The 14,116-nt window shown below is 63.5% G+C and overlaps 1 protein-coding gene across 1 annotated transcript in view; it reads right to left on the bottom strand.

The window, feature by feature from the left end:
- The window catches only part of NPEPPS (aminopeptidase puromycin sensitive), a 49,037-nt gene that overhangs the window by 17,122 nt on the left and 17,799 nt on the right, over window positions 1-14,116 (bottom strand). Inside the window, exons 3-8 of the mRNA XM_054176795.1 lie at window positions 7,647-7,724; window positions 6,509-6,630; window positions 4,868-4,975; window positions 3,682-3,882; window positions 1,358-1,454; window positions 1,207-1,240 (exon numbers count right to left, since the gene is read on the bottom strand). Coding sequence (XP_054032770.1) covers window positions 1,207-1,240; window positions 1,358-1,454; window positions 3,682-3,882; window positions 4,868-4,975; window positions 6,509-6,630; window positions 7,647-7,724 — 640 coding nt within the window. The remainder of the gene's footprint in view (window positions 1-1,206; window positions 1,241-1,357; window positions 1,455-3,681; window positions 3,883-4,867; window positions 4,976-6,508; window positions 6,631-7,646; window positions 7,725-14,116) is intronic.

The raw sequence follows: 14,116 nt of genomic DNA, 5'->3' as shown, positions 1-14,116 counted from the left end.
GGCCAAAATGTTCTACAAGGCTCAGTGCTGACCCCAAATCCAAAGCTCACAACCATCAAAATGAACCAAAATGGACCAAAAATGAGATAATTCCAGGCTGGAAGGGACCAACCTGGGCCCAAAACTCCCAAGGCCAACACTGGACTCAATGCTCTACAAGACTCAGTGCTGACCTCAAGGATCATCAGGTCCCCAAAACCCCAAAGCTCCCAAGGTCAACACTGGATTAAAATTGTTCCCAAGCCCAAAAGTGGCCAAAATGTTCTACAAGATGCAAGGTTGACCTCAAAGATTCAAAATCCAAAGCTTACAAACCTCAAAATGAACCAAAATGGACCAAAAATGAGACAATTCCAGGCTGGAAGGGACCAACCTGGGCCCAAAACTCCCAAGGCCAACACTGGATTAAAATTGTTCCCAAGCCCAAGAGTGGCCAAAATGTTCTACAAGATTCAAGGTTGACCTCAAAGATTCAAAATCCAAAGCTCACAACCATCAAAATGAACCAAAATGGACCAAAAATGAGACAATTCCAGGCTGGAAGGGACCAACCTGGGCCCAAAACTCCCAAGGCCAACACTGGACTCAATGCTCTACAAGACTCAGTGCTGACCTCAAGGATCATCAGGTCCCCAAAAACCTCCAAAGCTCCCAAGAAAACAAAGGGAAATGACCCTAAAATGAGCAAAACAATACTGAAATCAGGCAAAAAAAACAGAACCCCAAAAGTTTGATCAGATGAAGGCCAAAAGAGAAGCAAACCAATGGAGAAACAAAGCTGTCAAGGAAGGGAAGTTAACAGCTTGGGGCTGAGCTGCTCCTGTGGGGCTGAGCTGCTCCTAGGGTGGGTGCTGAGTGCACCCAACCTGCCCACACCATCCAAAAGCAGAGGTGGTTTGGGTTTTTTTTTTGTCTCCCTAAATGTGGGATTTTTAGGGAGGGGGCAAAAAAAACCTGGGCTCAGAAAGTCCCTTGGGGTAGAGGCTCAAAAGGCTCCAGGTGGGGGAGAGCTCAGCTCGGCCTTGGCTGAGCACAGCGCTGGAGGGAGCGGAAGGCTCCCAGAGCTGGAGCTCCAAAGCCTGGAGGGTGCTGCCCCATGGAGAGCTCCTCATGGAAAGCAAGCCAATCAATTAATTAATTGATTAACGAACAGAGAGGAAGGAGGAGGATGAGAGGGGGGGAAAAAAAAAGACTTTAACAGCATACCTATAAGTAACAAGGCCCCAGTTCTCCATGGCACCTTGACAAGACAAATACAAAGGGGTTTAGTTGAGATTGGTGCAGACCAAACAACTCTTCCCAGCCACCAATTTGATTGATTGATTGAGTGGGTGATGAATGTAAGAGTTTACTTTACCAGCAGCAAAGTCTGCAATAGCTATGAGATCGATTTTGGGGAGGGGGTAAGGGACGTTGAAGTAATCCTTGTAGAAAGGCAAAGTTTTAGCAGCAACCTGTAGGGGAATACAAGGGAGAAAGGGGGAGGGGGTAAGGGGGGGGAAAAAAAGAGTGAATTTGGGGCATGGGTTTGAAGGAGTTCAGCTTCCAACCTATACAAACCCAGCACAGAAGGGGAGGGGTTGGAAGGGACCTCCCAGAGATCAGCCAGTTCAAGCCCCCCCACCACCACCTCTAGCCTCCCAGAGCAGGGGCACCCAGGGCAGGCTGCACAGGGCCTCATCCAGGTCACCTTCAGCATCTGCTAATGGTTCTGATGCAGCCCCCAGGACTGGCAGCTCCCTGCAGGGAGCTTCAGGATCAGCCAGAGCCAACCCCCCTGCCACGGGCAGGGACACCTCCCACCAGCCCAGGCTGCTCGAGGTCTCACCCAGCCCGGCCCTGGACTCCTCCAGGGAGGGCACAGCCACCCTGGGCAAGCCCTGCCAGTGTCTCCCCAGCCTCACTCATTAGAACTCCCTCCTCATCCCCAGCCTCAATCTCTCCTCTCCCAGCTCAAAGCCATTGTCCCTCCCAGCCCTTGTCAAATCCCCTCCCCAGCTCTCCTGGAGCCCCTTCAGGCTCCAGGCTGCTCTGAGGTCTCCCTGGAGCCTTCTCCTCTCCAGGCTGACCAAGCCCAAGCCTCAGCCTGTCCCCACAGCCCTCTGGGCATCTCCTCCGCTCCCCTCTCCACCGGCTCCAGGCGCTCCTGGTGCCGTGGGGGCAGTGGAGGCGGCGCAGGAGGGCGCAGAGCCTCCTCCCCTGAGCCGGCGGGCAGCCCCTGAGCCGGCGGGCAGCCCCTGTCCCGGCGGGCAGCCCCTGTCCCGGCGGGCAGCCCCTGTCCCGGCGGGCAGCCCCTGAGCCGGCGGGCAGCCCCTGTCCCGGCGGGCAGCCCCTGAGCCGGCGGGCAGCCCCTGCCCCGGCGGGCAGCCCCTGAGCCGGCGGGCAGCCCCTGCCCCGGCGGGCAGCCCCTGCGCCGGCGGGCAGCCCCCGCCCCGGCGGGCAGCCCCTGTCCCGGCGGGCAGCCCCTGTCCCGGCGGGCAGCCCCCGTGCCGGCGGGCAGCCCCTGCCCCGGCGGGCAGCCCCTGTCCCGGCGGGCAGCCCCCGCCCTGGCGGGCAGCCCCTGAGCCGGCGGGCAGCTCCTGCCCCGGCGGGCAGCCCCCGAGCCGGCGGGCAGCCCCTGTCCCGGCGGGCAGCCCCTGTGCCGGCGGGCAGCCCCTGTCCCGGCGGGCAGCCCCTGTGCCGGCGGGCAGCCCCCGAGCCGGCGGGCAGCCCCCGTGCCGGCGGGCAGCCCCCGAGCCGGCGGGCAGCCCCCGTCCCGGCGGGCAGCCCCCGTCCCGGCGGGCAGCCCCCGTGCCGGCGGGCAGCCCCCGTGCCGGCGGGCAGCCCCTGCGCCGGCGGGCAGCCCCTGCGCCGGCGGGCAGCCCCTGCGCCGGGGGGCAGCCCCTGTGCCGGCGGGCAGCCCCTGCCCCGGCGGGCAGCCCCTGCCCCGGCGGGCAGCCCCTGAGCCGGCGGGCAGCCCCTGCCCCGCCGGGCAGCCCCTGAGCCGGCGGGCAGCCCCTGTCCCGGCAGGCAGCCCCTGCCCCGGCGGGCAGCCCCTGAGCCGGCGGGCAGCCCCTGTGCCGGCGGGCAGCCCCTGAGCCGGCGGGCAGCCCCTGAGCCGGGGGGCAGCCCCTGAGCCGGCGGGCAGCCCCTGCCCCGGCGGGCAGCCCCTGCGCCGGCGGGCAGCCCCCGAGCCGGGGGGCAGCCCCTGCGCCGGGGGGCAGCCCCTGTCCCGGCGGGCAGCCCCTGAGCCGGCGGGCAGCCCCTGCGCCGGCGGGCAGCCCCTGAGCCGGCGGGCAGCCCCTGTGCCGGCGGGCAGCCCCTGAGCCGGCGGGCAGCCCCTGCGCCGGCGGGCAGCCCCCGAGCCGGGGGGCAGCCCCTGCGCCGGGGGGCAGCCCCTGTCCCGGCGGGCAGCCCCTGCCCCGGCGGGCAGCCCCTGAGCCGGCGGGCAGCCCCTGTCCCGGCGGGCAGCCCCTGTCCCGGCGGGCAGCCCCTGTCCCGGCGGGCAGCCCCTGAGCCGGCGGGCAGCCCCTGTCCCGGCGGGCAGCCCCTGAGCCGGCGGGCAGCCCCTGTCCCGGCGGGCAGCCCCTGAGCCGGCGGGCAGCCCCTGAGCCGGCGGGCAGCCCCTGAGCCGGCGGGCAGCCCCTGAGCCGGCGGGCAGCCCCTGCCCCGGCGGGCAGCCCCTGCCCTGGGCACATTTACCTCCAGTGCAAACTTTCCTTGCTCTGCCTTGCCCACAGGGGTGTAGACTCGCACGAGGACGCCGTCCAGGGACCTGGCCTCCACGAAGTCGTACTCCCCCACCACGAAGGCCACCAGGTAGGTGGACATGGTGGGCGTGCGGGCGAACTTCACCTCCACCAGGCTCTCGTCGTCGGGGTAGGGCTTCCTGTCCACCACGTTCTGGGACCACAACCACAGAGAGATGGGGAGGCTGGGAGAGAGGCCTCTGAGCCCAGCCAAGGCCAACCACTGCTGCACTGTACCACAGCCACCACTGAATCCTCTCCTTGAGCATCATAGAGCTCCTGAGGCTGGGAGAGACCTCTGAGCCCAGCCAAGGCCAACCACTGCTGCACTGTACCACAGCCACCACTGAATCCTCTCCTTGAGGTCCATAGAGCTCCTGAGGCTGGGAGAGAGGCCTCTGAGCCCAGCCAAGGCCAACCACTGCTCAACTGTACCACAGCCACCACTGCATCCTCTCCTTGAGCTCCATAGAGCTCCTGAGGCTGGGAGAGACCTCTGAGCCCAGCCAAGGCCAACCACTGCTCAACTGTACCACAGCCACCACTGCATCCTCTCCTTGAGCTCCATAGAGCTCCTGAGGCTGGGAGAGACCTCTGAGCCCAGCCAAGGCCAACCACTGCTCAACTGTACCAGAGCCACCACTGAATCCTCTCCTTGAGCTCCATAGAGCTCCTGAGGCTGGGAGAGGCCTCTGAGCCCAGCCAAGTCCAAGCACTGCTCAACTGTACCAGAGCCACCTCTGCAGCCTATCCCTGGGCAGAACACAGAATCACAGCACCATAAAACCGAAGGCTGGAAGCGACCTTGGAGCTCCTCAAGTCCCAGCACTCCCCCAGAGCCCTCAGCCCCACCACCGCCACCCCACCACGGCCCTCAGCACCACATCCATGCAGCTCTGAGCCCCCTCCAGGGCTGGTGACTCCAGCACCCCCCTGGGCAGCCTGTTCCAGTGCCTGAGAGCCCTCCCTGGGATGACATTTGCCCTCCTGTCCAAGCTGAGCCTCTCCCTGGCTCCAGCGGAGGACGCTCCCCGGCCCCCGCGCCTGTGCTCGCTCAGTCCCAGGCCCAACGACCACCTGCAGCTCCTGCAGCTCCATCCCCAAGCCTCTGCCAAGCTGCAGCCAGCTCCAGAACTCACCATGTTGGACAGAGCTACTCTGTCCTTAGGCACCACCAGGGAAATGTCAAAGGTTGCCTTGATGGCAGGCTCGTCCCAGCAGGGGAAGGCTCTGCGGGCATCCGTGGCCTGCAGGAGAGCAAACCAAGGCTCAGGAACTGCTGTGCTGACAAACCTCAGCCCACACAGAGGGGACAGAGGTCAGCAGCCTGTACAGGCCTGGAGCTGGGGGAGTGCTGGCTGCTGAGGGGGGAAGAGACACTGACACTCCTGAGCTCGGCACTGCAGCTCTGGGTCTTACCCCAGGGCTGGGTTAATGAAAGGGAAAAGAAGGGAGAGGGAAAAGAGGAAAAAGGAGGGGGGGGAAAAAACAGGAGAGGGGAGAGAGGGGAGAGAGGGGGAGATGGAGGGGAGGGGGAGATGGAGGGGAGGGGGAGATGGAGGGGAGGGGGAGATGGAGGGGAGGGGGAGCTGGAGGGGAGGGGGGAGATGGAGGGGAGGGGGAGCGGGAGGGGAGGGGGAGCTGGAGGGGAGGGGGGAGATGGAGGGGAGGGGGAGATGGAGGGGAGGGGGAGATGGAGGGGAGGGGGAGATGGAGGGGAGGGGGAGATGGAGGGGAGGGGGAGATGGAGGAGAAAAGGGGGAAAAGAGTGAGGAGGAGGAAAAAGGGAAGGAGGAAAAGGAAGCAGGGAGAGGCTCCTTCTCCCCATGCCCACAAGGAGCAAGGAGTCAGCAGCCAGGGCATGCAGCTCAAGGTGGGAAACGCTGGGGCTGGCTTGATGTCAGCACCAATCCCAGGTGAAGGAGGTGCCCTGGGGGCCCCAGCGTGGCCTGGAGCTCTGAGTGGGTGCCAGGGCTGGAGCTGGGGGCTGGAGCTGGGGACCAGGGCTGGAGCTGGGGGCCAGGGCTGGAGCTGGAGTCTGGAGCTCTGAGTGGGTGCCAGGGCTGGAGCTGGAGTCTGGAGCTGGGGACCAGGGCTGGAGCTGGGGTCTGGAGCTGGGGGCCAGGGCTGGAGCTGGGGTCTGGAGCTGGGGACCAGGGCTGGAGCTGGGGTCTGGAGCTGGGGGCCAGGGCTGGAGCTGGGGTCTGGAGCTGGGGACCAGGGCTGGAGCTGGGGTCTGGAGCTGGGGGACCAGGGCTGGAGCTGGGGGCCAGGGCTGGAGCTGGAGTCTGGAGCTCTGAGTGGGTGCCAGGGCTGAAGCTGGAGTCTGGAGCTGGGGACCAGGGCTGGAGCTGGGGTCTGGAGCTGGGGGCCAGGGCTGGAGCTGGGGTCTGGAGCTGGGGGCCAGGGCTGGAGCTGGGGGCTGGAGCTGGGGGCCAGGGCTGGAGCTGGGGTCTGGAGCTAGGGGCCAGGGCTGGAGCTGGGGGACCAGGGCTGGGGGCCAGGGCTGGAGCTGGGGGCTGGAGCTGGGGGCCAGGGCTGGAGCTGGGGTCTGGAGCTGGGGGCCAGGGCTGGAGCTGGGGGACCAGGGCTGGAGCTGGGGGACCAGGGCTGGAGCTGGGGTCTGGAGCTGGGGGCCAGGGCTGGAGCTGGGGGACCAGGGCTGGAGCTGGGGGACCAGGGCTGGAGCTGGGGTCTGGAGCTGGGGGCCAGGGCTGGAGCTGGGGGACCAGGGCTGGAGCTGGGGGACCAGGGCTGGGGGCCAGGGCCGGGTGCCCTACCTCGAACTGGGTGACGGCGGCGTAGCGCGTGTCGCCGCCGGGGGTGGTGTACTTGCTGCGGTAGAAACCTTTCATCTTGTCGTTCAGCTCCCCCACAAAGTCAATCTTCAGCATCCCTGTCCCTGCAAGAGCACCAGGAGGCTGGCTGGCAGCTTGCCTCCTGCCCCAGCACGGCCTCCAGGCCGGTCCAAGCGGCTCACAGCCGCGGCCCCGGGGCTGGGCTGCCGCCCGCGGCGCTCAAGCCCTTTGCTCGTCGTCCTGGCAGCTTCTGTTGGCCTCTCTCAAGCCCTCTGCTCATCGTCCTCACAGCCTCTGTAGGCCTCTCTCCAGCAGGTCTCTGTCTCTCCTGAACTGGGGAGCCCAGAACTGGACACAGTGCTCCAGGTGTGCTGTCCCCAGGGCAGAGGAGAGGGCGAGGAGAAGCTCCCCAGCCCCGCCGGCCGCGCTTTGCTCGCCCAGGACACCCCCGGCCCTCCTGGCCACAGGGGCACCTTGCTGTCCCATGGATGTCCCCTGCTCTTCCCCAGGGCTCTATCCCCATGAAGACCCCAAGGCTGCACTGGTGCCTGTGGTGTTCCTCCCCAGGGGCAGGACTCTGCTCCTGCCCTGGCTGAAGCTCAGGAGGTTCACCTCTGCCCAGCCCCCAGCCTGCCCTGGCTGGCAGCACAGCCTCGAGGGGGTGTCCACCACCTCCCCTGCTTCATATCCTCCTCAGTCCCCTCTCAGCCAGGTCACTGATGAAGGTATTGACCAAACCTGGATCCACTCTTGACCCCCAGTGAACACCACTGGCTGCAGGCCTCCAGCTGGACTCTGCACCAGCGGTTCAGAGCTCCCTGAACTCTCCTCCTGACCTCAGTGTCCAACCCCCCTCAGGGCCCAATCACCTAAGCCACTTCTCCTGACCTCACAGCAAGAGCTTCTGAGCCTGGCTGCCAACTGGAGCCAGCTCAAGCACAGATCAGCAGAGGAACAGGAACCCCCACTGCAATTCCAGAGGCTCCCAGAGTCCCTCCCCAGGGAGAGCCCTGCAGGGATCCCCCAGGCAGGCAGAGCTGTCCTGCCCCAGCTCTGGCAGCTGCAGACGTCTCAGACACGTGGGCTGAAGCAAGGAGGAAGCAGGCAGACAGCTCCTCACCTTTCTGAAGAGTACTGGGGAAGGACAGAGTGACCTTCTCATCCTCATTCTGATAGTTGAAGCCTGTGGCATGTACCTCTGGAAAGAGAAAAGCAGATGCCTGTGGTCAAAACAAGGCCCAGAGATGATTTGGCAACTCAGGGAATGATCTGAACCAGCTGAATCCACCACTGTGGAGCTGCTCAACCCATCACTGGAGAGAGGCTGTGGAGTCTCCTTCCCTGGAGGCTTCCCTGGGGAGGTTTAGGCTGGAGGTGAGGAGAAAGTTCTTCCCAGCAAGAGCAATTGGCCACTGGGATGTGCTGCCCTGGGAGGTGGTGGAGTCCCCAGCCCTGGAGGTGTTCAGAAAAGGTTTGGATGTGGCACTTGGAGCCATGGTTGAGTTGTCAGGAGGTGTTGGGTGCCAGGTTGGACTGGATGACCTCTGAGGTCTTCTCCAACCTGGCTGATTCTATGATCATGGGGGCTTCATTCTGCTCCCCCTCCTGAGCTTCCAACTCAGGGGGCTGGGGACCCAAGTGAGCAACTGCTCCTACAGCTAAAGCCTGAGGCAAAGGAAAGGTCTCAGCCCTCTCCTCCTCCAGCTCTGCTTCCCCAGAGTCCCACTGGATTTTGACCCCAGTCAGAGAGTCCAAGGGACAAGGAAGCTGTTGCTGTGTGATGGAAGTGGCCTGGGGCAGAGGGAGGACCTAAAGACCTGTGGAAACTGCTCTCAGCCTGCCTGGGAGGAAACCCTGCTGCTGGGCAACCTGCAGCTGCTGAGCTGTCAGCCTGTGGTCAGGGGGGAGCTGAAGGCCTGAGGAGAGGGCTGATAAAGCCTTCCACCCCCAGCCCCAGCCAAGCAGGAGGGCTGTAAATGACCACAGCAAACCCAAACCATCTCTGGGAGGGGGGTTGGTTTTTTTTTTCTTGATCCTCTGACAGCTTCTAATGGAAACAATCTGAGAGCAAAGCCAAACAAAAGGCTGACTCCAGGGGTAGGGTTCCAGAGCTCCTGAAAGTGAGACAGGGAGAGGGCCGGGCGGCAGGCAGGGCTCCTGCCAAGGCCTGACAATGGCTATCAGGTTTCCACCTCCTCCTTCTCCCCTCCCAGCTGGGAAGTTCTCATCAGTCTCTCTCACTTTGCAGCTCCTCTGCTTCATAAACTTTCTCTGCCTGCCCCTGGGAAAGGCACAGGTGAAGGGTGGGGAGCAAGGCAAGGGATCCCCTGCAGCCCAGCAGGCTGCGCTCACCTGGCCCCAGCCTCCTGCCACCCACCCTGGAGGGGCTGAGCAGCACTGATCAGGGCCCCCCCAGGCTGCTCTTCTCCACACTCAGCCTCTCCTCCCCTCAGAGCTGTCCCAGGCCCCTCAGCATCTCTGCAGCCCTTTGCTGCCCCCTCTCCAGCAAGTCCCCGAGGTCCTCCCTGAGCTGGGGAGCCCAGAGCTGGTCCCAGTCCTGCAGCTGTGGCCTCACCGGGGCTGAGCTGAGGGGCAGCAGGACCTCCCTCAGCAGCTGTGGCCTCACCAGGGCTGAGCTGAGGGGCAGCAGGACCTCCCTCAGCCTGCTGGCCTCCCTCTCCTCACTGCCCCCCAGGATTCCACTGACCTCCTGGGCCACATGTGGAGCCCAGGGCCTGCAGAGCAGCTCCATCAGCACTTCAGCTCTTCCTCCCTCCCCCTCCAAAGCCTCCATGCAGCACTCTCAGCTTTCCCCTTCCTCCTGCAGCTCGCTCCGGACTCTTCCCCTAATGTGCAAGTGATTAACTTCCAACCTTGCAGTGCCAAAGCTCTCCAAACTTCAGCAGCCTGCCAAAATTTGCCTTGTTCTCCTCAGGAGCTCTTTTTTTTCCCCCCCCTCCCTCTCTGCTTGTGTGTGTTCCATGCTGTCAAGCATTCCAGGCAGTTGTTTTGTTTTTCAGCTGCAACTGAACATCTTTGTTAGCAGCAGCTCTCTGCAGCTCCCAAACAAAAAGTATTGTTGATGCCTTTTGCCCCCCCACCCCCCCCCTCCCCTACTTTCTTCTGCTCTGGATTAAATTATTTGGTGCTGAAGAGCATTCCAAAGCCCCCCCCAACAGAAGGAAATGTAGCTTTGGGTCTGTTGATTGGGGGGGGGGGGGGGGGGGGGTGTCACTCTTGCCTTGCAGAAATGGATCTGGAAGAGGCAGCTTGGGGAGAGGGGGAAGTAGAAGGGGAGGGGGGGGAAGTAGAAGGGGAGGGGGGGGAAGTAGAAGGGGAGGGGGGGGGAAGTAGAAGGGGAGGGGGGGGAAGTAGAAGGGGAGGGGGGGGAAGTAGAAGGGGAGGGGGGGGAAGTAGAAGGGGAGGGGGGGGAAGTAGAAGGGGAGGGGGGGGAAGTAGAAGGGGAGGGGGGGGAAGTAGAAGGGGAGGGGGGGGAAGTAGAAGGGGAGGGGGGGGGAAGTAGAAGGGGAGGGGGGGAAGTAGAAGGGGGAGAGGGGGAAGTAGAAGGGGGAGAGGGGGAAGTAGAAGGGGGAGAGGGGGAAGTAGAAGGGGGAGAGGGGGAAGTAGAAGGGGGAGAGGGGGAAGTAGAAGGGGAGGGGGGGGAAGTAGAAGGGGAGGGGGGGGAAGTAGAAGGGGAGGGGGGGGAAGTAGAAGGGGAGGGGGGGGAAGTAGAAGGGGAGGGGGGGGAAGTAGAAGGGGGGGGGGGAAGTAGAAGGGGGGGGGGGGGAAGTAGAAGGGGAGAGGGGGAAGTAGAAGGGGAGGGGGGGGAAGTAGAAGGGGGAGAGGGGGGAAGTAGAAGGGGGAGAGGGGGAAGTAGAAGGGGGAGAGGGGGAAGTAGAAGGGGAGAGGGGGGAAGTAGAAGGGGAGGGGGGGGAAGTAGAAGGGGAGGGGGGGGAAGTAGAAGGGGGAGAGGGGGGAAGTAGAAGGGGAGGGGGGGGGAAGTAGAAGGGGGAGAGGGGGAAGTAGAAGGGGGGGAAGTAGAAGGGGGGGAAGTAGAAGGGGGGGAAGTAGAAGGGGGGGGAAGTAGAAGGGGGGGAAGTAGAAGGGGGGGAAGTAGAAGGGGGGGGAAGTAGAAGGGGGGGGAAGTAGAAGGGGGGGAAGTAGAAGGGGGGGGAAGTAGAAGGGGGGGGAAGTAGAAGGGGGGGGAAGTAGAAGGGGGGGGAAGTAGAAGGGGGGGGAAGTAGAAGGGGGGGGAAGTAGAAGGGGGGGGAAGTAGAAGGGGGGGGAAGTAGGGGGGAGGAAGTAGAAGGGGGGGGAAGTAGAAGGGGGGAAGTAGAGGGGGGGAAGTAGAGGGGGAAGTAGAAGGGGGGAAGTAGGGGGGAAGTAGAAGGGGGGAAGTAGAAGGGGGGGAAGTAGAAGGGGGGGGAAGTAGAAGGGGGGGGAAGTAGAAGGGGGGGGAAGTAGAAGGGGGGGAAGTAGAAGGGGGGGAAGTAGAAGGGGGGGGAAGTAGAAGGGGGGGAAGTAGAAGGGGGGGGAAGTAGAAGGGGGGGAAGTAGAAGGGGGGGAAGTAGAAGGGGGGGAAGTAGAAGGGGGGGGAAGTAGAAGGGGGGGGAAGTAGAAGGGGGGGGAAGTAGAAGGGGGGGGAAGTAGAAGGGGGGGAAGTAGAAGGGGGGGGAAGTAGAAGGGGGGGGAAGTAGAAGGGGGGGGAAGTAGAAGGGGGGGGAAGTAGAAGGGGGGGGGAAGTAGAAGGGGGGGGGAAGTAGAAGGGGGGGGGAAGTAGAAGGGGGGGGGAAGTAGAAGGGGGGGGGGGAAGTAGAAGGGGGGGGGGAAGTAGAAGGGGGGGAAGTAGAAGGGGGGGGAAGTAGAAGGGGAGGGGGGGGAAGTAGAAGGGGAGGGGGGGGAAGTAGAAGGGGAGGGGGGGGAAGTAGAAGGGGAGGGGGGGGAAGTAGGAGGGGAGGGGGGGGAAGTAGGAGGGAGGGGGGGAAGTAGGAGGGGAGGGGGGGGAAGTAGGAGGGGAGGGGGGGAAGTAGGAGGGGAGGGGGGGGAAGTAGGAGGGGAGGGGGGGGAAGTAGGAGGGGAGGGGGGGGAAGTAGGAGGGGAGGGGGGGGAAGTAGAAGGGGAGGGGGGGGAAGTAGAAGGGGAGGGGGGGAAGTAGAAGGGGAGGGGGGGGAAGTAGAAGGGGAGGGGGGGGAAGTAGAAGGGAGGGGGGGGAAGTAGAAGGGGAGGGGGGGGAAGTAGAAGGGGAGGGGGGGGAAGTAGAAGGGGAGGGGGGGAAGTAGAAGGGGAGGGGGGGAAGTAGAAGGGGAGGGGGGGAAGTAGAAGGGGAGGGGGGGAAGTAGAAGGGGAGGGGGGGAAGTAGAAGGGGAGGGGGGGAAGTAGAAGGGGAGGGGGGGAAGTAGAAGGGGAGGGGGGAAGTAGAAGGGGAGGGGGGGAAGTAGAAGGGGGAGGGGGGGAAGTAGAAGGGGGAGGGGGGGAAGTAGAAGGGGGAGGGGGGGAAGTAGAAGGGGGAGGGGGGGAAGTAGAAGGGGGAGGGGGGAAGTAGAAGGGGGAGAGGGGAAGTAGAAGGGGGAGAGGGGGAAGTAGAAGGGGGAGAGGGGAAGTAGAAGGGGAGAGGGGAAGTAGAAGGGGGAGAGGGGGAAGTAGAAGGGGGAGAGGGGGAAGTAGAAGGGGGAGAGGGGGAAGTAGAAGGGGGAGAGGGGGAAGTAGAAGGGGGAGAGGGGGAAGTAGAAGGGGGAGAGGGGGAAGTAGAAGGGGGAGAGGGGGAAGTAGAAGGGGGAGAGGGGGAAGTAGAAGGGGGAGAGGGGGAAGTAGAAGGGGGAGAGGGGGAAGTAGAAGGGGGAGAGGGGGAAGTAGAAGGGGGAGAGGGGGAAGTAGAAGGGGGAGAGGGGGAAGTAGAAGGGGGAGAGGGGGAAGTAGAAGGGGGAGAGGGGGAAGTAGAAGGGGGAGAGGGGGAAGTAGAAGGGGGAGAGGGGGAAGTAGAAGGGGGAGAGGGGGAAGTAGAAGGGGGAGAGGGGGAAGTAGAAGGGGGAGAGGGGGAAGTAGAAGGGGGAGAGGGGGAAGTAGAAGGGGGAGAGGGGGAAGTAGAAGGGGGAGAGGGGGAAGTAGAAGGGGGAGAGGGGAAGTAGAAGGGGGAGAGGGGGAAGTAGAAGGGGGAGAGGGGGAAGTAGAAGGGGGAGAGGGGGAAGTAGAAGGGGGAGAGGGGGAAGTAGAAGGGGGAGAGGGGGAAGTAGAAGGGGGAGAGGGGGAAGTAGAAGGGGGAGAGGGGGAAGTAGAAGGGGGAGAGGGGGAAGTAGAAGGGGGAGAGGGGGAAGTAGAAGGGGGAGAGGGGAAGTAGAAGGGGAGGGGGGAAGTAGAAGGGGAGGGGGGAAGTAGAAGGGGAGGGGGGGAAGTAGAAGGGGAGGGGGGGAAGTAGAAGGGGAGGGGGGAAGTAGAAGGGGAGGGGGGGAAGTAGAAGGGAGGGGGGGAAGTAGAAGGGGAGGGGGGGAAGTAGAAGGGGAGGGGGGGAAGTAGAAGGGGAGGGGGGGAAGTAGAAGGGGAGGGGGGGAAGTAGAAGGGGAGGGGGGGAAGTAGAAGGGGAGGGGGGAAGTAGAAGGGGAGGGGGGGAAGTAGAAGGGGAGGGGGGAAGTAGAAGGGGAGGGGGGGAAGTAGAAGGGGAGGGGGGGAAGTAGAAGGGGAGGGGGGAAGTAGAAGGGGAGGGGGGAAGTAGAAGGGGGGGGGAAGTAGAAGGGGAGGGGAAGTAGAAGGGGAGGGGGGGGAAGTAGAAGGGGAGAGGAGTAGGAATGGGAAAGGAATGGGAAAGGAATGGGAAAGGAATGGGAAAGGAATGGGAAAGGAATGGGAAAGGAATGGGAAAGGAATGGGAAAGGAATGGGAAAGGAATGGGAAAGGAATGGGAAAGGAATGGGAAAGGAATGGGAAAGGAATGGGAAAGGAATGGGAAAGGAATGGGAAAGGAATGGGAAAGGAATGGGAAAGGAATGGGAAAGGAATGGGAAAGGAATGGGAAAGGAATGGGAAAGGAATGGGAAAGGAATGGGAAAGGAATGGGAAAGGAATGGGAAAGGAATGGACCAGGTTGGAAGAGCCCTTTCAGATCATGGAGTCCAAGCTCTCACCCAGCACCACCTAATCAACTGACCCATGGCACCAAGCACCCCATCCAGGCTCCAGGGATGGCAGCTCTCAGCTGGGGCTGTCGGAGGAGTCAAAGACTTGAGGCTGAGGGTGGTTTGAAGCTGAGGGAGGGCAGCAGGGAGGGTGAGGCTGGCTCTGAGGAAGCAGTTCCTCAGCAGGAGGGTGGTGACACTCTGCAACAGGTTGCCCCAGGAGGTTGTGGCTGCCTCCTCCCTGAGGGTACTCAAGGGCAGGCTGGATGAGGCCCTGAGCAGCTGAGTCTAGCTGAGAGGTGTCCCTGCCCACGAGGGTGGTGAGGCACTGGTACAGGCTGGCCAGAGAGGCTGGGAAGGCTCCAAGTGTGGAAGGCCAGGCTGGAGGAGGCCTGGAGCAGCCTGGGCTGGTGGGAGGGGTCCCTGCCCATGGCAGAGGGTTGGAACTGGCTGAGCTTGAAGGTCCCTTCCAAGCCAACCCATT

The sequence above is a fragment of the Dryobates pubescens genome, chromosome 36 (assembly GCF_014839835.1).
Source record: "Dryobates pubescens isolate bDryPub1 chromosome 36, bDryPub1.pri, whole genome shotgun sequence".
Lineage (NCBI taxonomy): Eukaryota > Metazoa > Chordata > Aves > Piciformes > Picidae > Dryobates > Dryobates pubescens.
The sequence above is the reverse complement of the archived record's forward strand: the minus strand, read 5'-3'. Positions and strand labels throughout refer to the sequence as shown.